This window comes from Sceloporus occidentalis, unplaced genomic scaffold, assembly GCF_023333645.1.
Source record: "Sceloporus occidentalis isolate IW3139 unplaced genomic scaffold, rSceOcc1.0.p SCAF_5, whole genome shotgun sequence".
In the NCBI taxonomy this organism is placed as follows: domain Eukaryota; kingdom Metazoa; phylum Chordata; class Lepidosauria; order Squamata; family Phrynosomatidae; genus Sceloporus; species Sceloporus occidentalis.
In genome coordinates this window covers 119,487,554-119,499,643 of record NW_028316985.1, presented here as the reverse complement: position 1 = coordinate 119,499,643, position 12,090 = coordinate 119,487,554, and the positions used below count along the sequence as shown (strand labels likewise).

The 12,090-nt window shown below is 39.4% G+C and overlaps 1 protein-coding gene across 6 annotated transcripts in view; it reads right to left on the bottom strand.

Annotated features, from left to right (window-relative positions):
* Window positions 1–12,090, bottom strand: part of LOC149312744 (capping protein-inhibiting regulator of actin dynamics-like) — an 84,210-nt gene that overhangs the window by 64,746 nt on the left and 7,374 nt on the right. For 4 of the 6 annotated variants that reach the window (XM_089525265.1, XM_089525267.1, XM_089525268.1 and 1 more), the window contains exon 1: window positions 3,116–3,247. The exons of 1 other annotated variant lie outside the window; for it this stretch is intronic. In XM_089525265.1, coding sequence (XP_089381391.1) covers window positions 3,116–3,140 — 25 coding nt within the window. In that variant the 5' untranslated portion in view covers window positions 3,141–3,247. Of the gene's footprint in view, window positions 1–3,115; window positions 3,248–12,090 lie in introns of those variants that run through there. One more of the 6 variants, XM_089525271.1, reaches the window with a different exon arrangement.

The following is a 12,090-nucleotide window of genomic DNA, read 5'->3' as shown; positions in this document are numbered from 1 at the left end:
AATGCACAATCTGAAGTACAATTATGAGGCAGAAAACTAGGAAAATGCATAACCCCCAAATCCCAATTAATCTTCTATCAGTCCATTTTCCCAGCAGTTCTTAAAGTCTCCCATTTCTTGGCTTGCTTCAGTTGCTGCAAACTGACTTCAAAGTGCAAAAGTAGTTAATTAACTCAGCAGGCAAGAAAGGAGAAGAGCTAAGATCTTGCCCTCCCCAGTAGGCCCAAGCAAAAGCAAACAGCTGCAGCCTCCCCTGGCTTGTCTGTTCTTCCTCATTAATAACTTTTGCCATCTTCACCACACTCTGATGTTGCTTGGTCATAGGTGCACTAGTTTTCACCCGTGAAATGTTGAAGGGGGTCTGTTCAAGATTAGGAGAGGAAGGGAGAAATGCCACCTGCCACAAGAGGAAAACATACTCTAAATTGTTGTAGACCATATCCACATTCCATCTTTGGGAATGCTTGGAAGACTGGGGAAATTGGAATACTTCTCCAGCAACTCCTAGTACTCTAATATGTCATTCTTATCATTAAAATAAAAAAAAATAAGAAGTTAGTGTTGTTTCTGATTATGCATAAAATTTTTGCTTAACTACAGTGCAAAGAAAGGTTTTTTTTTAAAAAAAAGTCCACCAGCATGAAAAATGTGGATTCCTCTTTTGTTATTGTGCTAACAAGCTAAACTCCTACACACACTTACAAAGCAAAAGCGTCTTTATAATTCAGGTCTACAGTGCAAGAAGCCAAATGATTATTTAATTGCAGTTTCAGAAGAAAATAGTTAAGTTTTCCATATCATGCATTTTATTCAGTTGGCAACATTCCTGAAGATTGTGAGCACATGGCTCCAGCTCATAATGGACACCTGATCCAGTGTAATGTAAAAATTAAAGGCCCTGGACATATTGCTTGCTTCTATCAATGTGCCATGGAAACAGGCAGGTCTCAAAACAACCACACTGATATGATAGAGTATGGGCTGAAGCCAGACTTTGACTCAGATACTAACACAGTATAGAACTTTCTAGGAGGCACAATAGCGTAATTTGATTTGTCAGATAAACAGGAACAGATGAAAGGCAAGTAGAGAGCTAAATTGGAAATAGGTTCATCCATCAGAACCATATGGTTGGAAGGAAACCCAAAGCCATCTGAGGCTTAGTCCCTGGTATATCCAGGTAAAAGAAACACAGGTAGAAGTGTTGGGGGAAACCCAGAGTTGCTAACCATCAAATATTTTACTTGCCTTTTTGGTATGTTTTCAATGTTGGCTTTGGATTGGAAATATTTGAGAATAAACCAGGTATTCTGAAGGGGAAACCTTTTCTCTTGCCCTCACACTCTGATCTGACCAATTCTGTCTCCTGATTCACACACGGAAAAAAACCCAAACACACCAGGCTCCAAACTTCCTCTGGTCCTACCCACACACCAGGAATTTTTATAATTATAATGGCAATACTAAAAATAGGCAACCTTTATCTGAGGATTTTGAGACACCCTTGATACCATGGGCTAGACAGACCAACCTGAAATATACATCCATCTCTACCTTTGATTGGCTGCATTTTGTCTAATTCATACATTTTCCTCTCACAATCACAGTCGGGGGATACTTGTCACATCTGACTACAGAGGAAAACAGAGAAATTATTTTAAAAGCAAAATCAGCCAGATACAAGTGTAAGATACCAAGGTGTTCCACCCTCAAAGAAAAGGAAAATACATAAAGTTGTGACTCAATGGTTTTTATATATTGTGTGCTTTTTTGCAGACCTGAAGCCCATAGGAGGCATTCATCAAGGCAGTATTGCATTACTTAGACTATTCCCAAGGAATTTCTCTACCTGCTTTGACTTTCCTAGCAGACAAAACCAAACAAACCCAACACCTTTCTTAATTCATCAGAATGTTCATAATCAAAGAATGAGAACAAATTACATTATATGAAAAGTGATCAATATTTCAGTGTATTCCCTCATTTTCCTGATGTGATCCAACTGTCAGTCTAGGATTTATTGTTTGGTAACAATAAATAAACAAACAATAAGTAACCCTTTAGGTTGTATTGTATGCAGGTGAATTTCCAAGCACTATCATGATTAAAAGTAATCCAATTAATACTGGGCAATGTTGGTTTGCTTTTGCACCTACATGCATTAGAAATATTCCCCTTGTTTACAGTTGCCCTTAGACAGCAATCTTATACAAAATTATAAGTCAATAAGCCTGAATGAATTCAGTGGGGCTTCCTTATGAGTGGACATATACAAGTGCCTGCTGGTAACACAGTACAACTGTTACAAAATGATGGTATCATACATAACTAAATTGCTACTCTGAGGCAGAGCAGATCCATTAATTCAATAAGGCTTGCATAAGTGTTGATTTACCAAATTCTTATTATTCAATGGGTCTACTTTAGTTGGCAATAACAATTAGATTCAGCCCATGGAGAGATTTGGAGTCTAATGTTACATGGTTATTAAGGCTTCTAGTCCATTCCTGTATAAAAGATGAGACTCTATCTGACTGCCACACTTGAAATTTAATCTCAGCATAATGAACAAAAATGTTAAATTAATCTTCAATTGGCCTATTTGTTTAAAAAGTGGGCATTTCAATAAGGTCTAGCTAACAAGTCAGGTATGCTGTTAATTTTTAGATGCATCTCTCAATTCTGCAACATATGGGATCAAAATATGGCAATTTAAGAGGAAATAAAAGTATTAGTCACATAATTCATGCCGAATCTACATGCCAGTCAACGTATGTGTCTAATATCTCCTATTAATGTGCAAATAGCTGAAGCTGATAATACTACCAGTTATATGAAAAAGTGAATACTAGAATAATGGAATAATTGATCCTCTTACTGTTGTATTTCAATCCAAGTCTAATTTGCATAGATTCTTATGAAATAACCCTGTGAACACGTAATGAAAACCAACAGAAGCTCATACTTGCAAATATGAAATACAGCATATTATGCCTTCATCAATCATCTTGCAAGGGAAATTAGAACTAAATCACAAATCAGCTACTATTAACAATGTGGCATCAGAATTAAAAGATCATTATTCCCTCCATAATTCAAAGAATATTTTACTTACAAGGCTTCTTAAGCAAATTGATCATTCTGAACAACTGCAGATGAGAGAGAGAGAGACGTACTTTCCTCCTTTGATCCTCTTCAAAGAAATAACTCTATCTATGTGATCACTGATGGAAAATTTTTACCCCCAAATCACTTAAAGGAATATTTTAAAGCAAATGAAGTTTGTGTGGGCACAGCCTGGTGGATCAAGCTGAAAATACACGGGCTATATTTGGATTTCGGGGGGGGGGAAAGGAACACCCACAGACATCTTTGGAAAGTAAAGAAGCCTCTAGCAGGAATTGTTCCTTCTCAGTTGAAGTCAGTAAGACTGTGTTTGAGTAAGGCCAGGGAGGTGGAAGAGTACTTAACAAAATACATAAGCCCCAACCTTTCACTCCCCTCTCATATGTGATAGTATGGCTCCTTTAGAGCTTTCTAAAAGCATCAGTACTTCTCACACCAATTCTTGCCTTGAGAACCAGTCCAGGCCTCCAAACAATTGGTGATAATGATCACAGGTTCCACTCTCCCACTTTTTTTCTGTCTTTGGACCTGGGAAATTTGTGAGCTACCAGGCCATTTTTGCCAGAAGAGGTAGCCCTCAGCTGTAAATCTTCTATTTTTGTGGATATTGTTGGGTATCTTCTCAGTAAGAACAAATCAAACCTCTAACTACAGTCGACTTACTGAACCAATGGGATTTATATACCATATATACTTGATTAAAAGTCAACCTCATATATAAGTGGAGGGCAGGTTTGGGGGCCAAAATTATGGATTTTGATATGACCTGCGCATAAGTCAAAGGCAAAACTTAGGGGCATTTAACAAAGGCAAAGCAAAACAATGACAAAGAACTTACAAAATTCCAGCAGGCATAACTGTTTGTGCTCATCATAAAGGCTGAATGGATGAGAGAGTAGAGGGGTCAGCGCTTCCAGGACAGATCTTGCCTTTCACCAGGGGATGATTCCTTTTTATATAAGAGTCTAAGTACAGTACTTACACTGACCTGTGGATAAGAGGTCAGGTTTCTTGAGTCAACTTTTTTACTAAAAATTCTAGACTTATACATGAGTTTATATAGTAAGTGACATGCACTGACTGATTTGGAAGCTGTGCTCTAGCTGCTTTAAATTTAGGGCACAAAATCCTAGTAGTGACACTAAGTGGCTAGTTAGATGAGTAGGCAGAAGCCTCTCTTGTGGTCAGAAACCCAAATTTCCAGATGAAGTTAAGAGAATATGACAAGAAACAAACAGAGGAAACAGCCCAAATGGCTTATAAAAATAGACAAGCTACAAAAATATAGCTTACTACAGTTAGCCCTCTTTATCCACTGATTCTGCATCCATGGATCCCACCATTCATGGCTTGAAAATATTCCAGTCATCATCATCCAATAACCAAACTTTGATTTTGCCATTTTATATAAGGGACACCATCTTACTATGCCACTGTATATAATGGGATTTGAGCATCCACAGATTTTGGTATTCACAGTGGATGCTAGAATCAAACCCTAGTTGATATTAAGGGATCACTGAGGTAGATTATTCATGTAGAGGTGGTCAACTGTAGAATTCAACATATTCAGCATCCTAGGTTGGTCAGAAGAGGCTTGCAATAGGATATTGTGTTGTTATGTGTTCAGATGTCAGCTCTGGCTTATAGTGACCTGATCACGGCAAGACTTCTTCAGAATTGGTTAGGGCAGTGATTCCTAAACTCTGTTCCTCCAAGTGTTTTGGATTTCAGCTCCCAGAAACTTAAGCCATCTTGGCCACCGATCTGAGATCCTGGGAGCTGAAGTCCAAGACACCTGGAAGGCCAGAGTTTGGGAATCATAGGGTCAGGTATAAAACATATTTACACAGTTGTCGGAGTGGGTTGGAATATAAAGAGGATCCAGAAAGATGCAAATCATGATCCTGGCCCTAAATTTTCAAAGGGCTGTGTAACAAAACAAGTTTTCAGATCTTTACAGTGGTCAGTCAGGGAAAGCATTGTGAAAGCAATAAATTTGAGCACTAAAAGCCACTTTACCTGAGCTCCAAACTCTCTTTGGGAAGATTCCTTTTGTCATGTGTACAGTAGCAAGGACTCTTGTATTAACATATGTAGTGTGCCATTAAGCCATTGTCTTTGTTCATACCTCTGCTAATGGATTGGAATTTGTGAATATAATTCAATTCTGCTGTTCCTCTAGTCCTTCTATGTAATTTCTTGTTCAAGAATTGCAAGGACCCATACATGGCTTACTATTTCTTCAATGTAGAGTGTACAGGGAGCACTGCTGGCAAAAGATGGCATATGTCACATTGGAGGAAGTGCAAGTAACTGTACCTCTGATGTTGTGAGGTTCACAGCCTGGGAGAAAAGTGGCATATTAAATAAATAATTAAATTGACTGATCAATCTTATTGGTGCCTATAATATTGCTCCCAGAGCGGCATACAATGGGGGAAAAGTTGGCACTTGGGTTTGTTCCAAGGTATTATCCCTCTATTACCACCCATCTTATGTATCTTGTTGTAAATTATTAGTTGTTTAAGATTTGGAGGCTGTCTGTAAGCCAATAAAGGTCTGCCTTCCAGAGTTTGTGAGAGGGTTGTGATACTGTATCTGTTTGTTTTTGATGAATTTACCAAATTTGATAAATTTACCAAGGTTTACACATTTCTTCATAAATTTGACTGAAAGAACACAAGAATTTTGAAAATTCAGATGTAAGAGAAAGACAAACTGACTTCTTTCCCTTTCCCTATTACTTACTTAAGCAGTATAACTTCTATGCTGTCTCTTACAGATTCAGCATGAATGAGAGTCTTTCTCATGGAGGCTCTCCAAGATTACTTACTGAAAGCCAACTCAAATATCTTCTCTTTCTTAAATTCAAATCAGAATACTCTTTCTTGGCATAAATATCAGAAATTTTGGTCTCAGATGCCTACCGGGAAGGAACACACAACCAGTTCAGATTTACTTATTAAACATCCATTAGCTACTTTTCAATCTGAAGCTGCTGCCACAGTGCAGAATTAATGCAGTTTGCCACCACTTCAACTGCCATGGATCCATCCTGTAGAATTCTGGCTTTGTAGTTTGTTCTGGCACTAGAGCATTTTCACAGAGGCTAAATATCCCATAAAACTATAAATCCCAGAATTCCATAGCATTGAGACATGGCAGTTAAAACGTTGTCAAATTGCATTATTCTACAGTGAAGATGCAGCCTGAGCTCCCATATTCTACATTTTCTAGGATTTGTGGAAAGGCAAGTCCCAAATTCCCAAGTCATCCCCGGGGCCATATTGACTGAGAGACTTTAAAAATCAAAGTTGTAATAACTTGTACTATCCTCACTTAGTAAACTGTGTTTGAGCCAAAGAGACTACTTGGCCTTCAAAGTGAAAACCAGAGATCTGGTAGCTTTTCAGAATTATAAGCTTGATCTTTCAATGGGAGTGTAACCCCACTCAACACAAGATGAACACTGTCTCACTGACCAGATGAATCACTTAACTAACTATAACAGCACTTCCATCTTCTCCCAGTGGGCTTCAGTTTGTTCACCTTCATCCATTATCAGTTGCAGACAGCAACTCAAAAGCACTCCCCCAGTTTAGCTGAGCAGGGTGAAAGGGAGAAATATTACTGCCATACTGTAGACATATTCAAAATCTGAAAGGAGGCTCCATCCTGGTGGTTCATATAGATATTATACAGAAGGTTCTAAGAACACTAATAGCCCATCAGTTCCCAATAATGAAGCATTACTAACTATCAAACTGTTCAAAGGCCTGGAAAAAAATCATTGTTTCTTCACAACAGAAGACCATGGTCAATAACATGACTGGAGAGCATGAAACCCTCCAGATGTGGTTGAATTGTGAGTCCATCAGCTTTAGCTGACACAACTAATGGTGCGATAACATATAATTTATGATAGTTGGTTTTAATTCTATTATTATTTAATGCTGTTTTAACCTTGAATTTATATGTATGTGTCTGTATGCATGTATGGTATTCTGCTTTTTTGTAAGCTGCCTTGAGGCCCAGTCTGGGAGAACTATATATAAAGGAATGGATGGATGGTGAGAGATAATGGGCATTTCAGTATAACAATATCTGAAAGGCTATGCATTCCTGGCCCAGACCCACATCATGCTCTGCACTATACAGAACCTTTGGATGGTAAGAAAAGGTCTGCAATGCAGAATCAATGCAATTCAATACCACTTTAGCTGTCATGACACAATGCTATGGAATTCTGGGATTTGTAGTTTTGTGAGATATTTCCCATTCTCTGTCAGAGAGCTCAGGTGCCAAAACAAACTACAAATCCCAGGATTCCATAGGATGACAGTTAAAGTAGTGTCAAATTGCATTAATTTTTCAGTGTGACAGCAGCCTCATTATTAAGAATCCTCTTCTCAGCATTGATTAGCTGTGATTTAAAGGCATGGACAAGGGAAAGTGACTGTGCAAGGAACCCTCAAAGAAGTATCAGCAATATTAACACACATTTGACATTTTCTATCAGGTTGTTTCAACAGCTCAAGCTGGCTTCATACTTTCTCTGTTTGGATTCAAGGTGAACAATAGCCTCTGGGGCCCCTAAGAGCTTCTAGGCATAAATCTTTTATTTTTGCTCTACCAGGGCAGAATAACCCATGTATTTCTCTCATTTGAAAATGCATTACATTCAGGCTTAAGGCACTGAAGAATACTGCTGCAGACCACTAAGGGAGTTTGAATTTAGAGCATCCGTATACCTTGAACTCAAGTTCAGCAAATGCACACCCAACTTATGGAAAAGAAACAGCTGACCAAGTTCATTCCAGATGTCTGTCAGTGCAGATTAATGTTAGCAATGTGTAAAGCAACGAAGATTAGGAAAAGACTGCAAAAAATATCACCCCATTAGAAACAAACAGAAGCATCCAGATGCCCAGCGGTATCAAGAAGAGTCGTGGAATGTGTTGTCAATGCAAGGAACACCATCTGGAACAAACAGCGCTGGTGAGTTCCAGCCCACCCTTCTCAACAAGAGGCTTCTCTCACTTAGCCTTTGCTCAATTTCCAGGCAAAATTCAAAGTACCAGTTTTGCCTTATGAAGCACGATATGACTTAGGCCCGGGTTCTCTGAAAGACCTTGGGTAAGTCCACACTTGCCATAAAATCTTTGTAGGCCCTGTTTTTTTTTTTTTTTTTCAGATTCACAGTGCCCTTGGGTTTGTGCCTACACTATTACTAAGGACACTGAGGCAAAGAACAGCAAATTTGGTGTAAGATGCCACACAAAGTGGCATCCCTGCCCCAGGTGTCACCCAGTGTGTGGGGTAGGACCTCTAGGCAGGGGTTGGGGCCCCAGTCAGAGGCAGAGCTTCCAGAGGCTGCAGCCAACAGGGTGTGTTCACCTCTTCTCCACTGCTACTGCTGCTGTGGCACCCTACTATTCAGAAGTAGTGACACTGCAGCAGTGGAGTCGGGAGGGGTGGCTTATTCCCCTTTTCTTTAATGTTACATAGAAAGAGCAGGAAGCATGGGAATCTGCTACCCACAGCTTCACCCTGCAAGACAGGAAGGATCATATTCTCACAACAATCTTGTGAGGTATAATTGTAACTGGTTCAAGATAACTATGTAAGCTTTACAGAGAAGCTGGGATTCAAATATGGTATTTTATATATACTGGGCAGAGGGCATGGAGGAAATGCAGAGTTCATACTGTGATCCTTGCTCTGAAAAAGCTGTATAATATTTGGCAGGTTCAAAACTCATATTAGTGTGAAACAGTTGTTAAGCACCCAGCACAAAATGTGAGCAAGCTTTTGAGACTTCCAGATCATTTCATCAGGTAGGCTGCAAAGTAATCTTAGAAAGTTATACCATTTGTGGCAGTGTATTTTTTTTTTATTTTTTTATTTTTTTTGGATAAAGGTAATTTTTAGAAGCATCAAAGTGAGTCTTAACACAGATAGACTTTCAAGACTAGCTATTCTTTCAGCAGAGAATAAAGAGTAGGATATTCCAAACACCGCTGACCCAGTTGTTCATCTCAAAGCAAGAAATCCTTTCAAAACTGAATTTGAGTAGAAAATGGGAGAAGTTCATCATTGTTCTGAAAGTAAGTAATCAGATATCAGTGTGTATTCAAACTACATTGGGAGCAGGGTCAAAAAAGGCTTTTTGTGCCCAGAAGAACCATGGCTGTTTCTTCTGGATGAACTAAAGGCAAAAGCAGGAACCCAAAGATTTCAGCCAGCTTTATCTCACAGCTTTTAAGTGAGGCTCTAAGTGAGTATGTGAGACTTCGGGGGAACATTTCAACCACAGAAAAGGTAGGAAACATCAGCTGATGGTGTCACTATCTGATATACTCCAGATGGCTGAACTGAGGACCACAGAAACACTAGATTTGGCCCTAGAGCATGAGATCTTAAGTGCTAGATTGGCATGTGCTTGTTTAAATTATTACCATATATACACTCAACTAGAAGTTGACCTCGAGTGTAAGTCAAAGGCAAGTTTTGCAGCCAGAATTATGGATTTTGATATGACCCATGGATAAGCCAAGCAAGGGTAAGATTTAGGGGCATATAACAAAGGATGAAGCAAAGGGAAAATGAGGTCACAGAATTTACAAAATTCCAGCAAGCATAACTGTTTCTATTCACCCTAACGGCTGCATCGATGAGAAGGCAACTACAGTAAATGGTGGTTGTGCGATGTGGCGGGGAGGTGACTAGGTGCAGGCAGAGCTACGAAAACATGCACATGTAAAAAAGGATGAAAAGGGTAAGCAAAGAAAATGGTGACTACATTAGCAATTATTATAGCTTTTAACTTAAATGTGATAACGTCTGATTTTAACCCAGAAAAGCTGACAAACATATACAAGTGTCTTATTCAAATCCTCCAAAGCCTGTTTCCTTTTGGTGCTTCTTTGAAGGGGAAGTGCCAAACAGCTGTCACCACTGCTATTCTTCTGTCCAGGCACTCAAAAAGGTCAGAAGCAGTGCCGCACCAGAAAGGGTTGGTGCCTTTTTTAGGTGCTCCCAGGACAGATTAAGCTCTTGCCTTTCACCCCTCTACTCAGAGAAAGGGATGAGGAGTACTGCCAATTGTAACCAGTGCACTCCAATTCAGGCACTCTTAAGGACCTACCTGTCATCACAGTGCGTAGGTTGTACCCATGATGGTCCTCCTTACTTGTTTGACTCAGCCCTCCTGCCAGCCCCAACGTAGTCAGGGTTGGAAAAGGGTCAATCTGGGTTGAGATGAGTTGAAATGTAGTCCTTGAGTTTATTCAAAGATGGGGACCCCCCCTCCCCAAATTAACAGAGTATTTATTTTATAGTCAACACCTCCATGGTCAGTACCCATCTAATAAAGTAATTTAACTTGTATTCCATCCAGTTCAGCAAAAATAAGCTCCAGTGCAGTTACTGTAAAGCATCTTTTACGGAGCTCCCACAGACAGACTGATGCTTGAAGATACTTGTCTGAGCTTGCTAGGAGAGAGAACAGCCTCCACTGTTAATGCTCAACTTTCCAGCTTAGCTCTGACATAATTCGTATTAATGATGATTTACACAAACGAGGTCTGGCACCTTGTCTTCCTTGTCTAATTAAAGGATGAGTGCCTTTAATTTTTCTCCATTATTGCTTTTCTCATACCTGCCAGATTGCCAAGAGGTAAATTCCACTGTCACTTTCTTATGATTTCCAGGTTTATAAAAACCCAATATAGGAGGTGACCTGATAGCCATATTTAAATATCTCATAGGATGTCATATTGAAGAAGGAGCAAGACTGTTTTTTGCTGATCCATAGACTAGGAGCCTTATTGCATGGGGAAAGGAAGCCAAAATGAATTAGGAGAGTAGCGGTATTCTCCTTGACCCTCTTCAGGTTGTTGTAGCACTTCCGTTCTCCTTCCTGAGAAAGATGGTCATATGGGTTTTGCCATATAGATTTTTCCAGCACAACAAAAGACACACTTTTATGACTGTTTCCCTCCTGAAGAGAATGGAAGTACTTCAATGGCATTTGGAGAGACAGGGAGAGAGCCACTGATCCATTTTGGCTTTCTTTTCTCATGTAATAAAGCTCTAGTTGATGAAGCAATGGATTCAAACTACAAAAAAAAGCATGCAGTCTAAACATTAGGAAGAACTTGATGGTAAGGCTGTTTGACAGTGGAATACGCTGCACTGGAATGTGGTATGAATCTCTTTTTAAAGAAGTTTTTAAACAGAGGCTGAAAGGGTATCTGCCTGGAGTGCTTTGATTGTTTATTTCTGCATGGCAAGGGGCTGGACTGGATGGCTCTTGTGGTCTTTTCCAACTCCTATGATTCTATGATTCTATACAACTAGAGAAATAAAAATGGCAGTTTGGCAGTGTAAAGCCCCATTGGAAAAAAACAAAACTTAAGATGAGGAATCAATGTATCTAAGGAAGCCACAGCACACTTCAACACACTATGAAATTATTGAATAATTTCATGTCAGAACACTGCACAATAATCACAGCAAAACAAACACAAATCCACACTAGTTGCAATTCTAAAGAGATAGAACTATCACAAGATTGCAACCTTTGGCTTTCCTTCCAATATCTCTATCATCAACCCACCAACTGAACCAATGGAAAACCTGCAGAAAGCATTTTTGTTGTTGCTGTTGTTGTTGTTGTTAACCGCCCTCAAGTTGATCTCAATCCATGGCGATCCTGTAGATGAGACATCTCCAAGACTTTCTATCCTCCACTGTTCTGCTAAGTTCATGCAAAGTCATACCTATGACCTTCTTAATAGAGTCTATCCATCTAGCATGTGGCCTTCCTCTCTCTACTTCCTTCCAACTTTCCATGTTGCAACAATCCACTGTCTAGCCGCCAGGTATTGGGTGCTCCTACTTATTTTTATGCTGTCCAGGGACATTTTAGTGATTGAGAAAGATGTTGATAGCAGTGTT